General features: G+C 44.9%; 1 protein-coding gene across 1 annotated transcript in view; it reads right to left on the minus strand.

Moving 5' to 3' along the window:
- LOC143291533 (uncharacterized) overlaps positions 1 to 21,523 on the minus strand; it is a 29,227-nt gene extending 7,704 nt beyond the window's left edge. The window contains exon 1 of the mRNA XM_076601433.1: positions 21,333 to 21,523. Coding sequence (XP_076457548.1) covers positions 21,333 to 21,396 — 64 coding nt within the window. The 5' untranslated portion in view covers positions 21,397 to 21,523. The remainder of the gene's footprint in view (positions 1 to 21,332) is intronic.
- Positions 21,524 to 22,022: the final 499 nt, after the last annotated feature.

Consider the following 22,022-nt stretch of genomic DNA (forward strand, 5'->3'; position numbering starts at 1 on the left):
AGTAACAGAGACTACACACAGGCTGATATCAACAGTAACAGAGACTACACACAGGGTGATACCAACAGTAACAGAGACTACACAGAGGTGGATATCAGCAGTAACAGAGACTACAAACTAATGGATATCAACGGTAATCGAGACTACACACTGGCTGATACCAACGGTAATCGAGACTACACACAGGCTGATATTAACAGTAACAGAGACTACAATCAGACTGATGTCAACAGTAACAGAGACAACATGGCTGACATCAACAGTAACAGAGACTACAGACGGGCTGATATCAACGTAACAGAGACTCCACACAGGCTGATATCAATAGTAACAGAGACTCCACACAGGCTGATATCAAAATTAACAGAGACTACACACTGGCTGATATCAACAGTAACAGAGACTACACACAGGATGATATCAACAGTAACAGAGACTACACACTGGCTGATATCAACAGTAACAGAGACTACAATCAGACTGACATCAACAGTAAGAGAACAGTAACAGAGACTACACACAGGCTAATATCAAAATTAACAGAGACTACACACAGGCTGATATCAACAGTAACAGAGACTACACACTGGCTGATATCAACAGTAACAGAGACTACACACAGGATGATATCAACAGTAACTGAGACTACACACAGGCTGATATCAACAGTAACAGAGACTACACACAGGGTGATATCAACAGTAACAGAGACTACACACAGGGTGATATCAACAGTAACAGAGACTACACACAGGCTGATATCAACAGTAACAGAGACTACACACAGGGTGATATCAACAGTAACAGAGACTACACACAGGCTGATATCAACAGTAACAGAGACTACACACAGGGTGATATCAACAGTAACAGAGACTACACACAGGGTGATATCAACAGTAACAGAGACTACACACAGGCTGATATCAACAGTAACAGAGACTACACACAGGCTGATATCAACAGTAACAGAGACTACACACAGGGTGATATCAACAGTAACAGAGACTACACACAGGGTGATATCAACAGTAACAGAGACTACACACAGGCTGATATCAACAGTAACAGAGACTACACACAGGGTGATATCAACAGTAACAGAGACTACACACAGGCTGATATCAACAGTAACAGAGACTACACACAGGGTGATATCAACAGTAACAGAGGCTAGACACTGGCTGATATCAACAGTAACAGAGACTACACACAGGCTGATATCAACAGTAACAGAGACTACACACAGGCTGATATCAACAGTAACAGAGACTACACACAGGCTGATATCAACAGCAACAGAGACTACAAACAGACTGATATCAACTGTAACAGAGGCTAGACACTGTCTGATATCATGTGGTTCGTCCATTGGGATCGACGAGGACCATCTGGTCATCCTGGGGGTGGGTGGGTTGGGCTCTGTGGGTGCGCAGATGACTGGTCAGGCCAATCTGCGCCCGGAAGGTTCTGACGCAGTGTGGACAGGGGATGGTGGCGCCTGTCGGGGACTTGCTGGCACTGCTTTTCCTGGCCTGTCTGCGTTGCTCTGCTGCAGCGATTCTGTTGGCCTCACAGGATTTGGCGCCTCTGTGGACAGCTGAACGCCACTTTGGTCTGTCCATTGCATTCAGCTCCCATGTGTCGTGGCTGATGCTGAAGGCTTTCAGAGAAGCTTTCAGAGTGTCTTTGAAGCGCTTCTTTTGGCCTCCATGGGAGCGCATGCCATGTTGGAGTTCGCCGTACAGCAGTTTCTTGGGGAGCGAGTGGTCTGGCATGCGAACTACATGGCCTGCCCAGCGCAGCTGGGCCTGCATCAAGATGGTGTAGATGCTGGGCAAGTTTGCACGAGTGAGCACCTCTGAGTCAGGGATCTTCTCTTGCCACTTTATGCCGAGAAGTTTTCTGAGGCTGGTGGTGTGGAAGTGGTTCAGCGTTTTGGCGTGGCGTTTGTAGACCGTCCATGATTCATATTCATAGAGCAGTGTGGTGAGAACTATGGCCTTGTATACTTTGAGCTTCATCTCCAGGGTGATGCCTCTCCTGTTCTAAACGTTCTTATGGAGTCTGCCGAAGGCAGCGCTAGCTTTGGCGAGTCTGGCATTCACCTCGTCGTCGATGACAACTGTGCGAGAGAGTGTACTGCCCAGGTATGTGAACTTGTCCACCGCGTTCAGTAAGGCTTTCCTGGAGCTGGCTGGTGCATCACCTCAGTCTTCTTTGTGCTGATTGTGAGGCCAAAGTTGTCACAGGCAGCAGAGAACTTGTGGACACTGTGTTGCATGTCAGCTTCGGAGGCAGCGTTGAGAGCGCAGTCATCAGCAAACAGGAAGTCGTTGACGGTGTCTGTCCTCACCTTGGTTTTTGCTTGAAGCCTCCTGAGGTTAAAGAGTGAGCCATCTGTGCGGTACCTGATGCCAATGCCTACGTCAGCGTCTCTGAAGGCATCTGTCAGCATGGCTGAAAACATGAGACTGAACAGGGTGGGGGCAAGAACACACCCTTGCTTGACTCCGTTGGAGACAGGGAATGGTTCTGAAGTCTCTCCGTTGTCTTGGACTCAGTCCGGCAGCATCCCATCGTGTACTTGCCGTATGATGGTGATGAACTTTCTGGGACATCCGTACTTCGCCATGATTCTCCAAACGCCATCTCTGCTAACAGTATCAAAGGCTTTGGTCAGATCGACATAGGTGGAGTAAAGGTTGGCGTTCTGTTCCTGACACTTCTCCTGGAGCTGCCTGGCAGCAAACACCATGTCAATAGTCCCGTGTTCTTTCCGGAAGCCACACTGGCTCTCTGGTAGGAGACCTTGCTCAAGGTGCGCTATGAGACGGTTGAGTAGCACTCTGGCCAGAGTCTTGCCTGCGACGGACAGCAGGGATATTCCACGATGGTTGTCACAGGCCTGACGATTTCCTTTGCGCTTGTACAGGTGTATGATGGAAGCGTCTTTGAAGTCCTGTGGAACTGCCTCATGCTGCCAGATGAGCTGGAACAGCTGATAAAGCTTCTCAGTCAGCGCCATACCACCTTCTTTGTAGACCTCAGCTGGAATGGAGTCTGAGCCAGGGGCTTTGCCATTGGATAGCAGATGGATAGCTTTCTGGGTCTCCTCCAAAGTTGGAATGGCATCCAGCGACTCACTGACTGGCACCTGGGGGAGTCGGTCGATGGCTTCATCATTGATGGTGGAGGGGCGGTTCAGTACACTGTCAAAGTGTTCAGCCCATCTCTCAAGGATCCCGTCCTTGTCAGTGATCAGGGTAGAACCATCAGCACTGAGGAGTGGAGCAGATCCGGAGGTGGTGGGACCGTAGACTTCTTTCAGGCCGTTATAGAAGTTCTTCATGTCGTTCCTGTCTGCAAAGCCCTGGATCTCATCAGCTTTGTTGCTCAACCAGGAATCCTGCATCTGCCGCAGCTTCAGCTGGATGGTGCTGCATGCGCTCTTCAGTATGTCTTTCTTTGACTGTGACTTGGGATCTTCAATGTGGGCTCTGTAGGCTTGGCATTTGTCTTCTAGCAGCTGCTTGATCTCAGTGCAGTTCTTATCAAACCAGTCTTTGTGCTTCCTGACAGAAGGCCCCAGGCACTCCATGGCAGTGTTGTACACCGTCTCATGCAATGCGCCCCATGCTGCCTCCACATTCTGGTTGTCCAGCACGGTGGACTCAAGGCGTTCCTCCAGGGTGTCAGCAAAGCTCTGCTTGATGTTGCCTAGCTCCAGCTTGTTGACATTCAGGCGTTTGAGCGCTTTCATGCCCTGAGGCCGTCTCTTGGGCTGGATGCGGAGGTTGAGCTTGGAGACGATAAGGCGGTGGTCTGTCCAGCACTCGGCGCCGCACATGGCCCTCGTGACTCGTACGTCCTGCCTGTCCCTCTTCCTGACGATGACAAAGTCGATGAGATGCCAATGCCCAGAGCGAGGATGCATCCATGACGTCCTGTTACGGGTAGGGAGGCAGAAGACAGTGTTTGTGATAAGAAGGTCATGCTCGGCACATGTCTGGAGAAGTAGTTGGCCATTACTGTTACAGTTACCAACCCCATGCTTCCCAATCACTCCTTCCCAGGAGGTGCTGTCACAACCAACTCTCGCGTTAAAGTCACCAAGAATGATGAGCTTGTCTGCGTTTGCAACAGTGGTGATGACAACGTTCAGGTCCTCGTAGAACTTGTCCTTGATCTCATCTGGGTTGGTCATGGTGGGCGCGTAGGCGCTGACAATGGTGGTAAACTTCTTCCCGTTGCATATAGGGAGTTTCATCGTCATCAGGCGATCGTTCACTCCTTTCGGGGGGCCAGCCAGCTTGCCAACGAGGGTTGTCTTCACTGCAAAGCCAACTCCAGCCTCACATCTCTCTTCAGGTCCGCGACCACTCCAAAAGAAGGTGTAGCCTGCGCCTCACTCACAGAGTTAGCCTTCTTCTGCCAGTCTGGTCTCACTTAAGAGACTAGACACTGTCTGATATCAACAGTAACGGAGACTACACACTGGTGGATACCAACAGTAACAGAGACTACACACTGGTGGATACCAACAGTAACAGAGACTACACACAGGCTGATATCAACAGTAACAGAGACTACACACTGGTGGATACCAACAGTAACAGAGACTACACACAGGCTGATATCAACAGTAACAGAGACTACACACAGGCTGATATCAACAGTAACGGAGACTACACACTGGTGGATACCAACAGTAACAGAGACTACACACAGGCTGATATCAACAGTAACAGAGACTACACACAGGCTGATATCAACAGTAACGGAGACTACACACTGGTGGATACCAACAGTAACAGAGACTACACACTGGCTGATATCAACAGTAACAGAGACTACACACTGGTGGATACCAACAGTAACAGAGACTACACACTGGCTGATATCAACAGTAACAGAGACTACACACTGGTGGATACCAACAGTAACAGAGACTACACACAGGCGGATATCAACAGTAACAGTGACTACACACAGGCGGGTATCAACAGTAACAGAGACTACACACTGGCTGATATCAACTATAACAGAGACTACACACAGGCTGATATCAACAGTAACAGAGACTACACACAGGCTGATATCAACAGTTATTATAACATATCATAACATCATCATAACAACCATCATCTACAACAATAAAAGCGTTTTCCCTGAACAATGATACCCTAACCCTAACCCCCCCTCTCTCTCCGTCCCTCTCTCTCTCTCCATCCCTCTCTCTCTCTCCATCCCTCTCTGCCTCCCTCTTTCTCTCTCCATCCCTCTCTGTCTCCGTCCCTCTCTCTCTCTCCATCCCTCTCTCTCCATCCCTCTCTCTCTGTCCCTCTCTCCATCCCTCTCTCTCTCTATCCCTCTCTGCCTCCCTCTTTCTCTCTCCATCCCCCTCTCTCTCCGTCCCTCTCTCTCTCCATCCCTCTCTGCCTCCCTCTCTCTCTCTGTCCCTCTCTCTCTCCATCCCTCTCTGCCTCCCTCTTTCTCTCTCCATCCCTCTCTGCCTCCCTCTTTCTCTCTCCATCCCTCTCTGCCTCCCTCTCTCTCTCCATCCATCTCTCTCCGTCCCTCTCTCTCTCTCCATCCCTCTCTGCCTCCCTCTTTCTCTCTCCATCCCTCTCTGCCTCCCTCTCTCTCTCCATCCCTCTCTGCCTCCCTCTCTCTCTCCGTCCCTCTCTCTCTCCATCCATCTCTCCATCCCTCTCTGCCTCCCTCTCTCTGCATCCCTCTCTCTCCGTCCCTCTCTCTCTCAATCCCCCTCTCTCTCCATCTTTTACATCCTTCTCTTTACATCATAACCGTTATAAAATGTATACAGGTGTGAATTTATTGTGTCCTCTGTGTAATAACGAAAATGAAGATGAAAAACATTTTCTGCTTTGTTGTCAGGCTTATCGTGATTTACGTATAAAGTACATTCCACAAAAGTATTATCAGGATTCTTCCCTGTTCTGGACTGCGTTGCTTATGGCATCTCGAAGTGAATCAATAGCAAGGAATGTGTGTATGTATTTATACAAAGCTTTTAAGAGACGCACCATTATGCTTAGCTGATTTAACTAACTGCTTTTGTAATGCCTTCTGTCAGTATATTACTGTTTCAATGAGTTACTCTGAAAATTTATGTGAATTATTCACAAATACTGTACCCCTTTCAGAAGGGGCCATGGCCTATACTGATTAAACTATTTGAGTTCGAGTTCGAGTTCTCTCTCCATCCCTCTTTTTCCATCACTCTCTCTCTGTCTCCATCCCTCTCTCTCTCCGTCCCTCTCTCTATCCATCTCTCTCTGCCTCCCTCTTTCTCTCCATCCCTCTCTCTCTCTCCAGCCCTCTCTCTCTCCATCCCTCTCTCCATCCCTCTCTCTCTCCATCCCTCACTCCCTCCCTCTCTCTCTCCATCCCTCTCTCCATCCCTCTCTCTCTCCATCCCTCACTCCCTCCCTCTCTCTCTCCATCTCTCTCTCCATCCCTCTTTGCCTCCGTCTTTCTCTCCGTCCCTCTTTCTCTCCATCCCTCTCTCCATCCCTCTCTCCATCACCCTGGTCAGTCGCATTCGACTTAGAAGATGTGCCATTGATCACAGGGTGAGAACTGGTATTTTTATATGGACTTTGATCTGGCTGTTGTACAAAAAGCAGCGAGCTTCACCAGGCGTTTTAAGTATCGAGGCTGGTGTGTTTGTAGGCGAACCCTGACCTTTTCCCTTGCGTCTTTGGTACTGACATTGTTACTACTGTGTGGTGACGTGGAGTCAAACCCGGGTCCAGTAGACTCCAGTTTCCCTTCCTGTCCTGGGCAGCAGATGATGGAGCGTTGTTTTCCGCAGCAACCTATGCCACGCGATGAGAAGCTAGACAGAATTCTGTTTATGAACATGAACTTTGAGCACCGCTTCCAGACTCTAGAGCAAAACCTGGCAACGAACTGCCAGCAGATCTTCCAGCAGTTACAGGCCATGGAGGGCTCCATCAGACGCAACGCAGACCAGCTGAACAACATGAGGATGAAGCAAGACGACCTGCAGACCAGAATGAAGATGCTGGAGGATACAGTCGAGCGACGTGAGCAGTTGGACAGGCGTTCAAATCTTCTGTTTCATGGACTGAAAGAAGTCAATGAAGCTAGTACTTTGCATGACGTTGTTGTGCAGCTGCTCAACCATCACTTTCCACAGAAGAAGTGGTGTGGCAGAGACACTGAAAGTGTTCATCGGCTTGGGAAGCAAACTGTTTCATCGAACTATCGTCCAGTGTTTGTCAAGTTCGTTAGGCATTCTGACGTTATGGTGGTCCTACGAGATAAGGATGGCAGAGAGTTGATGCGGAACAGCGAAGGTGTACGTGTCGCCGCTGACCTGATGAAGTACCAAAGGGACACCATTGCAAATCACTGACTTGAAGGAAGACGTGCTTTCTACTTCAATGGGAGGCTGGTTGTGCAGGACTCTCACACTCAAGCCCACCGTCTTCATTCAACCCGCGATCAACACAGGGGTCAGCACTACGTCACTGGTGACAACAGTGATAATGACAGGAGACCTCAGCGTGAAGCCCTGCATTATGTGGATGGTGATCAGCAGCAAGAACAGCACACTGCTCTTCACACACATGGTGCCAGTAACCTGACCCAGTCAGTCCGCAGTGGGAGGCATGCTGAAGCACAGAGGACGGGCGAAACAGCAACAGCAACAGCAACTCCCGCAGTGCCAGTGTCAACTGAACTGACTGAAGTAGCTGAAGCTATCAGTGACGGCAACCTGGAGAATATCCCCGATTCCCAGTCAGTCGCTGAATCTGATGACGTTGCAGCTGAAGGTGGGCCAAGCACTGACCGTGCCAGTGAGAGACACGATGATCCTCTGTGTCAAACGGACTGCTGGAGAAAGGGGAGTGACTCAGAGGTGGGTGGCAGGCAGGATCCAGGCAACACTTTGAGGGCTCAGAGGCCGGCCGGGTTTGGACGAGGCTCACCACCCGCGACACCGACCCAGGATGTACTTAGCCCGGGTTCCAGCATGGGTAACCGTGGTCACGGAAGAGGACGTGGTCGCCGAAGTCCCAGTGACCTTGAGGCATCGTGAGTGGGGCAGGACTCGCCACGGATGACCCGGTCACAGTCCTTTGCCAAGCAGAGCAAGATAACGGACAAGTGGACCAGATCAAGCACTGCTGTCAGTGACATTGCATGTGAGCCCACAGTGAACAGTACAATCAGTAATGAAGTTAGCTGAGAGTCAGACCAAAGCCCCAAAACAGATAATTTTTGTGATGATGATTTGGGGGTGAGTAATATTAAGGTAAGTGATTGTTCCCTAAAGTCTATTTCTTCATTATCCTTTTGTACCCTTAATGTAGAAGGTTTGTGGTCAATGTTAAATGAAATAGACATTGCATCTTGGATAGGCAAATATCATTTTGCTTTACTGGTTGAAACATTTACTGATTCAGTCCCCAAAACTCTATTCCCCACCCATGATATTTTTGTTTGCCCTGGAGTGAAAGTCTCAAGAAAGTATGCATAGTCGTCTGTGTGGTGGCATAGTAGTTCTTGTCAGAAAAGAATTGAGTAAATACGTAGAGCAAGTGCCTTTAGAGTTAGACAACATTATTGCTCTAAAAATTTCAAGCGTATTATTTTATCTGGACAAGGACTGTGTATTTATTGGTGCGTACTTGCCACCTGAGAAGTCAAAATATTACGAAGATACTGATATCTATAATGGTGTAACGATGCTTGAAGGTTGCATGCTGGATATTAATAGCCGTTATGGTGAGGTACCCATTATTGTGTGTGGCGACCTTAATTCAAGAACCACTTCCAGGAATCCATGTATATCCAGTGATCCCATTGATGACATATATGACATGGACAATACGAATGAATGTGTTGATGACGACGCTGGTTACAATGCGAGATCATCAAAGGATGACGTAATTAATCCATTTGGAAGATACCTGCTGAATGTATGTGATGAATTCCGCTTATCCATTGTCAATGGCCTTAAACAATTCCATTTTTCGAGTGATTTTACATGTGTCCCTGAATGGTTGTAGTGTGATCGGTGTTTTCGTCATTTCTCATTGTTTGATGAGTAAGTGTAGGCAGTTCAAGATTTTACCTATGGTTGAATCCAAGCACGCAGCTGTCAAGTTGTCACTTTCATGTGCCCAGTTTCAGACTGATGCTGCTTCTGACAATCAGTCATCTTTTTCGTTTTCCAAATATAAATGGGACCCTGAGAAAAGTGATTCATTTTGTGATGTCATGTGTTCAGATCATATCGCTGCTCTTATTGATGAAGCTTCACACTTGATTGAATGTGATATTGATCTTGCTCTTGAAAAATTTAATGAATGTTTTGAAGTTGCGGGTGAATGTATGTTGAAAACTGTTCTCATTGGCGCTGAGAAGAGACGAGTTTGGTTTGACTTTGAATGCAGGCAAAGTAGAACAGTATTAAGACAACATTTGAGAAAGGTTAACAGATCAAACATAGAAGAAGTCAGACTGAATTACATACAAAAAGACGTGAATATAAGGAGTTACTAAGACGAAAGAAACGGAATTATAAAGTCAATTTTATTTCATGATTTACAAAATAATTTAAATGACTCAAAGAAATTTTGGAACACCATTCGTTCAGTCAGACCGCGCTCGTCTTGTCAGACCAGTATTTCAAAAGAGCAGTGGTTAAACCATTTTAAAGCTGTGTTTAGTTCTGACTCCACTGATATGAATGAATCCATTGCTGAACCTGCTGTGATGTGATAGCGCACCATCTGATAATTTACAGAACTGTAGTATCTCTGAGTCTGAAATACGGATTGCGATCAGAGCTCTGAAAAGCAATAAAGCAGCAGGTCCTGATGGCATCATAGGCGAATTTTACAAAAACAGTGTGGACTGCATTATGACTTTTTCTGGTTAAATACTTCAATCATATATTTGACAATGGTTTGTTTCCTGAAGAATGGTCTCTTGCAGTCATGCAGCCCCTACACAAAAAGGGCGACGCAAATAATCCAGATAATTTTCGAGGCATTTCACTTTTGAATATATGTAGCAAGATATACAGTTTTGTTCTGAACAAGCGTATCAGTAATTGGATTGATGTGCATGGTCTGATTGGGGAAGAGCAGGCGGGTTTTAGAGCAGAATACAGTACAACTGACCACGTGTTCACATTGTATGCCATGGTACAAAAGCAGTTACTTAGACACAGAAAATTATATGTCGTGTTTATTGATTTTAAAAAAGCTTTTGATAGTGTTTCCAGGAGTAAATTATGGGTAATTTTTAAAAAAAGAATGGTTTAAATGGTAAAATACTGCGGGCTCTGAAAAGTATGTACGAAATAGTTAAAGCAAAAGTGCGAGTTGGTGGTGATTTCACAGACAGTTTTATGTGCCGTCATGGCCTCAAACAAGGTGAAGTTTGTTTTCCATAACTTTTTTCTTTATTTATTAACGAATTGACCTCAGATGTGCTTGCCGGTGGCATGCATGGCATCCAGCTTTCTCCTGATTTTGTCCAGCTCTTGATCTTACTTTTTCTGATGATGTAGCTCTGCTATCTGATAGCCCAATCGGTCTTCAAACTCAGCTAAATATATTGTATGACACAGCAAAGCGACTTGATTTAATTGTCAATTTAGAAAAATCTAATGTGGTGGTGTTTAGAAATGGTGGCTACCTTGGTGCGAACGAGAGATGGTTCTATGGAAATGAACTTTTGAAAACTGTGAATGTATATAATTACTTAGGTATCTTTTTGTCAACCCGCCTTAGTTTTTCAGCAACATTAGAAGATCTTGCAAGTCGTGCCAGAAAAGGAGTCGTTGCTATCATTAGAACACTTTGGGCGATTGGAGAACATTCCCCTGGTATCTTTTTAAAAATGTTTGACTGTCAGATACAACCTGTGTTGACATATGGAGCTGAAATATGAGGAGTTACAAAAAATCTTGAATTAATCGAAGGTGTACATCTTTTCGCTTTAAAAAGGTTTTTAGGCGTACATTCAAAAGCTCCTAGACATTTGGTTTATGGTGAAACTGGTAGATTTGCACTCTATGTGATGACTTATGTTAAATGTATTAAGTTTTGGTTACGTCTACTAAAATTAAGCAATGATCGATTCCCTAAGAAAGCATACAATATGTTACTACATCTGCAAACACAAAATTATATCACATGGGCTTGTAGTATTAAAAATGTTTTGTACATGTACAGCTTTGGTTATGTGTGGGAGGCACAAGGTGTTGGTAATGAATGTGTGTTTATTCGTTCTTTTAAGCAACGGTTAATTGATTGTGCAAAGCAACGTTGGCATTCCTCACTGTTGTCACATGAATTCTATCGAGTGTATTCTGTTTACAACCGATCACTTACATCTCCGTACTTATTGGCCGTGAAAAACTTTTTTGTGCGCCGTCTATTTTCACGATTTCGAATCGGTGTGTCAGATTTGAATTGTCTCTTTTTACAGTATTATCCTGTTCCTGGTGATAAGAGAATGTGTAGTTTTTGTCACACAGCCCTTGAAACAGAATATCACTTTCTTTTGGTTTGTCCATTTTATCAGACTCTAAGAGAAGAACATTTACCTGCCAAATATCACAGAAATCCAACCTTGTTCAAATTTGCCGCTTTGATGTCCTGTGTGTCGGAATCCTTAGTTGCGAAGTTGTCGTTTTTTTGTATGCAAGGCTTTTGGGTGAGAGCGGAGCTTTTGTAATTGGACACGAGTGGATGAATATAGGTATGCATTTTGTTACCCTGTGGCGTAAACATCAAACCCCCCTCCCCCCTTTTTTCCGATTCTTGCAATTTGTAATATTTTTTGTAAGTTTTGTTAGCTTGTCAGCATTTCACTTAATCCAAATCGTTGGATCTGTGTGTTTAGCGCGCGAGCGTGTATGTGGGTGTGTATATGCGCGCGTGCATGTGTTTGAGGGAGGGGAGAGGACAGAGAGAGATAATGAGAGAGAGAGAGAGAGGGAGAGAGAGAGAGCTTGCAAGTCACATGCGCATTGATATATTGTTCACACTATTTGATTCATTACGTAATATTTTTGTTAGTGGTCCACTCCATTGCTATGGGCCGGAGGCCTAACAAATAAACCATTGTCTTGTCTTGTCTTGTCTCTCCATCACCCTCTGCCTCCCTGTTTCTCTTGCCGTCAACTTCAAGAGGGTTCTCCCTCAGTCTGGCCGTACAGAAAACAACAACCGCCCTGAAGACGTGGGGTCCTCACGTCCTTCCTCAGGTCACAGGGATGGAGGGAGATCCCCGCACGTCAGCAGTGAATCAGCTTCCTCACGCTGGTCCCAGCACTCAGACCTTGCAGATGCAGGCTCTCCTCCCTTATTATCCACTGCCCATTTTCCCCCTCTGCCGTCCCGGAGTGACCGGCGTGTCACCTTCAGTGAGACTCGTCCACCTCAGCGAGTCCAGCCCCAGGACCGCACACCTACCGACCGTTTGGCAGATGGTGAAGGGGACGAATTACCTCCCCCTCTAGCCAGACGATCCCATGAAAATGTAAGTTTGTACCCCCCACCACATACCTTTTCATCTTTCCCATATGCCCCTCCTCCTTACCTCTTCCCACGTCCAGTGAGTCCCTACGCCCAGCACCCCAGATGCCCAGACCCATTCCCTTACCCTCCCCTCAATGTCCACAGAGGAGGGTTCTCACAGCCTCAGTACCCAGTCCCAGGTGCCCAAGACTTCACACCTACCCCACAGGGCTCCATCTACGACAATCACAACTGGCTTCCACCCAGCCCTGTTGCCCAGTGTGCACAACAACTCGTCAACCTGGCATCTCACCTGGTGTACGACCGTGACCGACAGCGACCGATGCCATCGTGGTAGACACGGTGTATTGCTTCGCCAGATCATAGTGCCATCTTGTATTATGTGCAGCTGGTCCATATTGTTGTCATGTAATATGTGGCTGTGGCTATGTTGCTTCTTCATCTTTTGTCTCTATATATGGTACAAATGATCTGGTATACTTAAACCGACCGTAAACTTGCCATTGCTTTAAACATAATGTCATTTAATGCTTTGTTCTATATTTTGTTTCAAGATATTCGTGATAAAACTATGTAAATTATAATTAAAATGCACCACAGTTAGTTGATATGTTCTGTTACTCATTGTCAAATCAGGCCATATTGTATACTCGGATGGGGACGTTTAAACCATGATTGTTAATTTACAGTCTTATTCACGGAAGTTGCGTGGATATATCTAAACAAATTCATTTCAGTTTGATTTGATTTGCACAGATGTAAGTGTGGTATTCTGTATTTCTAATTAGTGTTGTGTCGTAAGTGTTATCTTTGTCTTAAGGGACATTAACTATCTTGCTTTATTCCCTGCGAGCATATTACTTGAACATGGAGAAATGCCCCACTACCCAGAGGTGGTTGACAAAATCTGGATTTAAAATTGGTTATCTGAATACTTGTCATATGTTGAACAAGATGTCAGACATTCCTTCCATTTTATCAAATTCTGGCGATTGTTTTCACACTTTTGGCTTCTCTGAATCACGATTATCTGATTTAGTTTCTGATAATGTTATAGCCGCTCCTGGATACCATCTCATCAGGCGAGATGCCACATTAAAACTAGAAACAGGATTAGTTGCCTATGTTCATCAGTCAGTTAATTATAAACATGTTAGTTGTTTTGATCAATATAGAATAGAGTGTATTTGGTTAGAGATTCATTTCAAAGGGACAAAGCCAATCCTTGTGTGTTTTCTTTACAGAAACCCCGAAGAACGGGTTGAATGGCATGATCGCTTTGAGCTGATGATGGAAGATGCTTTGAACTATTCCACAGAAGTAATTGTGCTAGGTGATTTTAATATAGATTTGTTAAAACCACAGGATAAATGGAGACGCACTTTTGAATCATACAACTTAACACAGATTGTAAATACCCCAACAAGAAAGACGCTGCTCTCAGAAACGTTAATTGATCACATTTATGTAACTAACCCTAGTAGTGTTGTAGAAACATCTGTTCCCGTATTCGGCCTTAGCGATCACTTTCCTGTTTGTGTAACATGGTCAAAGAAAGGAATAAAAATCCCCAGGTGCAGTCACAAGTATATATCGTTCCGCAGCTACAAAAAGTTTGATGCAGAGGGATTTCTGTCAGATTTATGTATGGTTGATTTTTCTAATGTTTACCAGTGTACCGATCCTGATAGTGCTCTTGCAACTTGGTATAGTAACTTTCTTTCTGTCTTTAACAAGCATGCTCCCTTAAGGACTAAACGTGTCAAACATGAAGAAAAGCCTTCTTGGTTAACTGAAGATATTAAATTAGAAATAGAGTATCGTGATCTGTTACTGAAAACTACAGGAAAAGATGATAAATTTAAGAAACAGAGAAACAAAGTAACTGCAATGAAACGGGCTGCCCAAAAGAAATATTTCAGTGACTTGATAATAAATAAAAAGGATTCAAAATCCATCTGGAAAGCTATCAACCAACTGTCGAGGAAAAATTCAACTTCTACTACTGGAAATGAACTATCTCCTGAAATCCTAAATAAACATTTTACTACTATCGCCGAAAGAATTGTTAAGGTTGATAACACACAGTCCAATGACTTGCAGTTACTAAAATGTTTCTGTGATACTAAACACATACAACCTAATCTTTATCTAACATATATTAGCGTATATGACGTGTTCAAGGAATTATCTTCATTAAAACAGTCCAGATCCCGAGGTTTGGATGGTATAGATAGTAAAATATTAAAAATTTCAGCACCTATTATCTCTGAACACATTACATACATATATAACCTCTGCATTGATAAATCCTCCTACCCTCAATCTTTTAAAAATGCTAAAGTGTTCCCTGTCTTTAAAGCTGGTGATCCATCTGACCCTGCTAACTATAGGCCTATATCAATATTATCCACATTATCCAAACCCCTCGAAAAACATATTAAACTTTATCTTCAAGCACATTTCAGCAAATATGATTTATTTCATCCCAATCAAAGTGGCTTTAGAAAAAATCATTCCTGTCACACCGCACTAACAAATCTCGTAGAAGAATGGCATTTAAACATAAACAACGACTTATTTACTGGGTCTGTTTTTATTGATTTTGCTAAAGCTTTTGATACTATTGATCACAATCTTCTCTCAAAAAAATTACTCATGTATGGATTATCCCCTGAATCTGTCGAACTTGTATCTTCCTTTCTTAATAGTAGGAAACAAATTGTCTTCCAAGATTCTAAAGTATCCCCTCTTATGCCAATCAATTATGGAATTCCTCAGGGATCAGTGTTGGGGCCTGTTTTATTTTCAATATATATAAATGACCTTCCACTTTTCGTTTCATCTTCTTGTGAACTTTTCGCTGATGACACAACCCTCCATAAAAAAGACACAAATGTCGATGCCGTATGTACTCAGTTGCAGAGTGATATTGATAAACTCGTAAAATGGACCGAAATTAATCACATGGCTATTCATCCACACAAATCAAAATTTATGCTAGTGACAACCAGACAGAAACGCCAAAACATCAAATCTAGATTACTCGGACCAAAGGTACTTGGCAGTGAGCTGGGGGTAGTTAATTCTTACAAATTACTTGGTCTTACTATTGATAATAACCTGTCATGGTCTAATCATGTTTCTGCTTTATGTAAAAAGCTATCGAAAAAATTATATCAGCTCAACAGAATTAAACATTTCCTTGATCAACATACCCGCAAGTTATTTTTTCACGCATACATTCAACCTGACATCGACTATGCCTCAACATGCTGGGACTTAGCAAGTAAAAATTGCTTGATACCACTCATAAGCATATACAGACGTTCTCTCAAGATTATTCTCCTCAAATCTTCTGTCTATACTAACGACTACAAAGAACTAAACATTCTTCCTTTCCATCTCAAATGTATCTTTAATAAAGGTGTTTTTATGTATAAAATTAAAAAGAAATTAGCACCATCCTACCTTCAGAGGAAATTTCCTGAAAAAAGTGTTCGTGGCAAAAATACCATTTCTATCCCTCGTCCGAGAACAAACCTTTTCATGACATCTCTCATGTATTCTGGTGGTAAACTATGGAATGAAATTCCCGACTATTTGAAAAATAAATCCACCTTGGGATCATTCAAAAAGGAGTACCAAAAATATCTCATGAATCAATTATAAATAATTCTTATATTCCGTATTTTGTTTGATCTTCTTGAGAGAGCTTCTACACAATAACATTTTTTTCGTTACCCTCTGACAATGTGAACAGGGAAAGGAGCTCAGAAGATTAGTGTATATCAGTCCGTGTATACATGCGTGCGTAAGCTGGTGCGTGCGTGCGTGTTTGTGTGTGTGTGTGTGTGTGTGAGTGTGTGTGTGTGTGTGTGTGTGTGTGTGAGTTATATTCCATGCTTTTTTTTTTTTTTTTTTTTTTTTTTTAATGTTTCGTGATTAACTCTTGTTGTTGTAGTTGTTGTTGTTGTTGTTACCGTCTACACCGAGTGTCCGTACCGATTTTCTTTTTTCTTTCACTTTTTTTTTTTTTTTTTTTTTCATGTGAGTGGGTGTGTGTGCTTGTGTGTGAGGGAGGGCATGGTGTAAAGAAGCTTCCAGCTTATCCAGTTACCCTCAATAAAACATTTGTTCATTTGTTCACATTTGTTCATCCCCCTCTCTCTCCATCCCTATTTGCCTCCCTCTTTCTCTCCTGCCCTCTCTCTATCCATCCCTCTATGCCTCCCTCTCTCTCTCCATTCCCCTCTGCCCCTCCGTCCCTCTTTTGCTCCATCCCTCTCTCTCTCTCCCTCCCTCCATCACCCTCTCCGCCTCCCTCTCTCTCCATCCCTATCTCCCTCCCTCCATCACCCTTTCTGCCTCCCTCTCTCTCTCTTCCCATCCCTATATCTCCCTCCCTCCATCACCCTCTCTGCCTCTCTCTCTCTCTCTCCATCCCTATATCTCCCTCCCTCCATCACCCTCTCTGCCTCCCCCTCTCTCTCTCTTCCCATCCCTATATCTCCCTCCCTCCATCACCCTATCTGCCTCTCTCTCTCTCTCTCTCTCCATCCCTATATCTCCCTCCCTCCATCACCCTCTCTGCCTCTCTCTCTCTCTCTCTCTCTCCATCCCTATATCTCCCTCCCTCCATCACCCTCTCTGCCTCCCTCTCTCTCTCCATCCCTATATCTCCCTCCCTCCATCACCCTCTCTGCCTCCCCCTCTCTCTCTTCCCATCCCTATATCTCCCTCCCTCCATCACCCTCTCTGCCTCTCTCTCTCTCCATCCCTATACCTCCCTCCATCACCCTCTCTGCCTCCCTCTCTCTCTCCATCCCTATATCTCCCTCCCTCCATCACCCTCTCTGCCTCTCTCTCTCTCTCTCTCTCTCTCTCTCTTCCCATCCCTATATCTCCCTCCCTCCATCACCCTCTCTGCCTCCCTCTCTCTCTCTCTCCATCCCTATATCTCCCTCCCTCCATCACCATCTCTGCCTCCCCCTCTCTCTCTCTTCCCATCCCTATATCTCCCTCCCTCCATCACCCTCTCTGCCTCCCTCTCTCTCTCTCTCCATCCCTATATCTCCCTCCCTCCATCACCCTCTCTGCCTCCCCCTCTCTCTCTCTCCATCCCTATATCTCCCTCCCTCCATCACCCTCTCTGCCTCCCTCTCTCCATCCCTATATCTCCCTCCCTCCATCACCCTCTCTGCCTCCCTCTCTCCATCCCTATATCTCCCTCCCTCCATCACCCTCTCTGCCTCCCTCTCTCTCCATCCCTATATCTCCCTCCCTCCATCACCGTCTCTGCCTCCCTCTCTCTCCATCCCTATATCTCCCTCCCTCCATCACCCTCTCTGCCTCCCTCTCTCTCCATCCCTATATCTCCCTCCCTCCATCACCCTCTCTGCCTCCCTCTCTCTCCATCCCTATATCTCCCTCCCTCCATCACCCTCTCTGCCTCTCTCTCTCTCTCTCTCCATCCCTATATCTCCCTCCCTCCATCACCCTCTCTCTCTCTCTCTCCATCCCTATATCTCCCTCCCTCCATCACCCTCTCTGCCTCTCTCTCTCTCCATCCCTATATCTCCCTCCCTCCATCACCCTCTCTGCCTCCCTCTCTCTCCATCCCTATATCTCCCTCCCTCCATCACCCTCTCTGCCTCCCTCTCTCTCTCTTCCCATCCCTATATCTCCCTCCCTCCATCACCCTCTCTGCCTCTCTCTCTCTCCATCCCTATATCTCCCTCCCTCCATCACCCTCTCTGCCTCCCTCTCTCTCTCTTCCCATCCCTATATCTCCCTCCATCACCGTCTCTGCCTCCCCCTCTCTCTCTCTTCCCATCCCTATATCTCCCTCCCTCCATCACCCTCTCTGCCTCCCTCTCTCTCCATCCCTATATCTCCCTCCCTCCATCACCCTCTCTGCCTCCCTCTCTCTCTCTCTCCATCCCTATATCTCCCTCCCTCCATCACCCTCTCTGCCTCTCTCTCTCTCCATCCCTATATCTCCCTCCCTCCATCACCCTCTCTGCCTCCCTCTCTCTCTCTTCCCATCCCTATATCTCCCTCCCTCCATCACCCTCTCTGCCTCTCTCTCTCTCTCTCTCCATCCCTATATCTCCCTCCCTCCATCACCCTCTCTCTCTCTCTCCATCCCTATATCTCCCTCCGTCCATCACCCTCTCTGCCTCTCTCTCTCTCCATCCCTATATCTCCCTCCCTCCATCACCCTCTCTGCCTCCCTCTCTCTCTCTCCCTCCCTATCTCTCCCTCCCTCCATCACCCTCTCTGCCTCCCTCTCTCTCTCTCTCTCCATCCCTATCTCTCCCTCCCTCCATCACCCTCTCTGCCTCCCCCTCTCTCTCTTTCCATCCCTATCTCTCCCTCCCTCCATCACCCTCTCTGCCTCCCTCTCTCTCTCTCCATCCCTATATCTCCCTCCCTCCATCACCCTCTCTGCCTCCCTCTCTCTCTCTCTCTCCATCCCTATCTCTCCCTCCCTCCATCACCCTCTCTGCCTCCCCCTCTCTCTCTTTCCATCCCTATCTCTCCCTCCATCACCCTCTCTGCCTCCCTCTCTCTCTTCCCATCCCTATCTCTCCCTCCCTCCATCACCCTCTCTGCCTCCCTCTCTCTCTCTCTTCCCATCCCTATCTCTCCCTCCCTCCCTACCCCTTCTCTCTCCTCTCTCTGCCACCCTCTCTATCTCTTTCCTTCCTTTCTCTCTCCCACCCTCTCTCTGTTTCTCCCTCCTTCTTGCTGATGACGTTATTCTTATATCAGACACTGCTTTTGGGCTACAAAGACGTTATTCTTATATCAGACACTGCTATAGGGCTACAAAACCAATTGGATGCACTAAAGTTCGAGACTTATAGGTTAGATCTGACCGTAAATCTGGACAAAATTAATGTAATGGCTTTTCGAAAGGAAGGGCATCTTTCAATTCACGAAAAATGGTTCTATGGAGACTGTGAGGTTAAAGTAACAAATTCTTACAGATATTTAGGTCTTCCGTTTACAACTAATTTGAGTCTTCAAAGTGCATAGATGGAAAGTTATAGAAAAGGAAAAAAAGGGGATAATAGAGATGATAAGATCTTTATAAAAAAATAAAAAAATAACCCAACAACAACAACAAACAACTTAATTGTATCGATTTCTCTATATTCTGGAAACTATTTGACTCACAAATTGATCCAATTCTAACATATGATGCAGAAATCTGAATACTGTAGGATAATCAAGAAATGGAAAAAGTTCAAACATATGGTGCAGAAATCTGAATACTGTAGGATAATCAAGAAATGGAAAAAGTTCAAACATATGGTGCAGAAATCTGAATACTGTAGGATAATCAAGAAATGGAAAAAGTTCAAACATATGGTGCAGAAATCTGAATACTGTAAGATAATCAAGAAATGGAAAAAGTTCAAACATATGGTGCAGAAATCTGAATACTGTAGGATAATCAAGAAATGGAAAAAGTTCAAACATATGGTGCAGAAATGTGAATACTGTAGGATAATCAAGAAATGGAAAAAGTTCAAACATATGGTGCAGAAATCTGAATACTGTAGGATAATCAAGAAATGGAAAAAGTTCAAACATATGGTGCAGAAATCTGAATACTGTAGGATAATCAAGAAATGGAAAAAGTTCAAACATATGCAATTAAACGCTTCCTTCCGGTGCCTTTGCATTCGTCCAATAAAATGTCATACGGTGAAACTGGTCGATACCCACTACATATAAAAACAAAGATCAAATGTATTACATACTGGCTTAGATTAATACAGCTCCCACTGACAAGAATAAGAAAACAAGCTTTTGGGATGATGTAAATCAGTTAGATTCTGGGAAAGAAAGTTGGGCTTTTTTTTTTGTAAAGAATGTTTTAACTACACAGGGCTTTGGGATTGTCTGGATGTGTCATGTGTTGGCAATGATCGAATATTTGTCGCATAATTTAAAGACCGATTAATTCATTCGTACAAACAGGATTGGCATGCCCACATTGAAGAGTCAGAAGAATACAATTGGTTCCTCTCATTTAAGAGCATTTTTAGACAGAAAAATACATTAAAGTAATAAGTAATAAAAGGCACAGAACAAGCCTGGCTCGATTCAGACTTAGAACTTTAGGCCTAAATGCTAACAAAAAATGGTTCTCAGCTGACATGTCCGCACGGTTGCCTTGTCCTATGTGTGGTAATTCAGTTGAAGATGAAACTCATTTCCTTTTTATGTGTAAGTATTCGAAAAAAATCGAAAGAAATGCTAAATTTTCAACGGTGAAAACTTAGAGAACATGAACCTCACCAGTACGCTTTTGATAGATGATGAAGTAAGAATAAGATCACTAGCGAAATGATCGCCCTAGCTTGGGATTGTCGGAAAACGAAATTATCTTCGGGAGCCTTGAGAGAGAGAGAGAGAGAGAGAGCTCTTTTCCCTGTTTACACACACAAACACACACACACACACACACACACACACACACACACACACAGAGCTCTTTTCCCTGTTTACACACACACACACACACACACACACACACACACAGAGCTCTTTTCCCTGTTTACACAGACACACACACACACACAGAGCTCTTTTCCCTGTTTACACAGACACACACACACACACACACACACACACACACACAGAATAACGCTGGGAACAATGCTAGAAACAAAGTGTGTATAGGTGAAAACACACAATTTTCATTAAAAACAAATAAACAAACAACTACAATACAATACAATACAAAGCTCAACTCACTGCTGGGCCGTCTGCTGAGGTCGTCCACCCCGAGTGGTCTGCCCACCCCGAGTGGTCTGTCCATGGCCAGAAGCCAGGAGCCACTGCGTTCCCTCCCGCTGACGTCATTGCCGCTAGGTGTGACGTCATCTATCACCACGCCTGACGTGGCGTCCACATAACTGCTGTGTCTGTCTGTCTCCAGGTAACTGAGGCGTCTATCTGTCTCCAGATGACTGAGGCGTCTATCTGTCTCCAGGTAACTGAGGCGGACATTTTCATTGTTGATGCAGCTGGAAATTACGGGAATAAGTTAACATGTGATCCGTACTTCATTGGTATTGTATTGTATTGTGCTTCCTTCGTCATTCTCTCATTACTTAATTCCCACCAGTCAGCTTATAGACGTGGTCATAGTTGCGAAACAGCCCTTCTTAGAATAGTGAATGATTTGCTTTCGGGATTTGATGAGGATAAGATATCTGTTCTCGCTCTCTTAGATTTGTCAGCAGCTTTTGACACTATCGACCACTCTATCCTCTTGAACAGACTTAAAACTTCCTTTGGTATTCGTGACACTGCACTAGCATGGATCACGTCTTACCTGTCAGGTCGTACACAGAAAGTGTGTGTAAATGGTACATACTCTAGAGTATCTGCCTTGAAATATGGTGTCCCACAAGGGTCCGTCCTAGGTCCTGTTCTTTTCGT

The sequence above is a fragment of the Babylonia areolata genome, chromosome 17 (assembly GCF_041734735.1).
Source record: "Babylonia areolata isolate BAREFJ2019XMU chromosome 17, ASM4173473v1, whole genome shotgun sequence".
In the NCBI taxonomy this organism is placed as follows: Eukaryota; Metazoa; Mollusca; class Gastropoda; order Neogastropoda; family Buccinidae; genus Babylonia; species Babylonia areolata.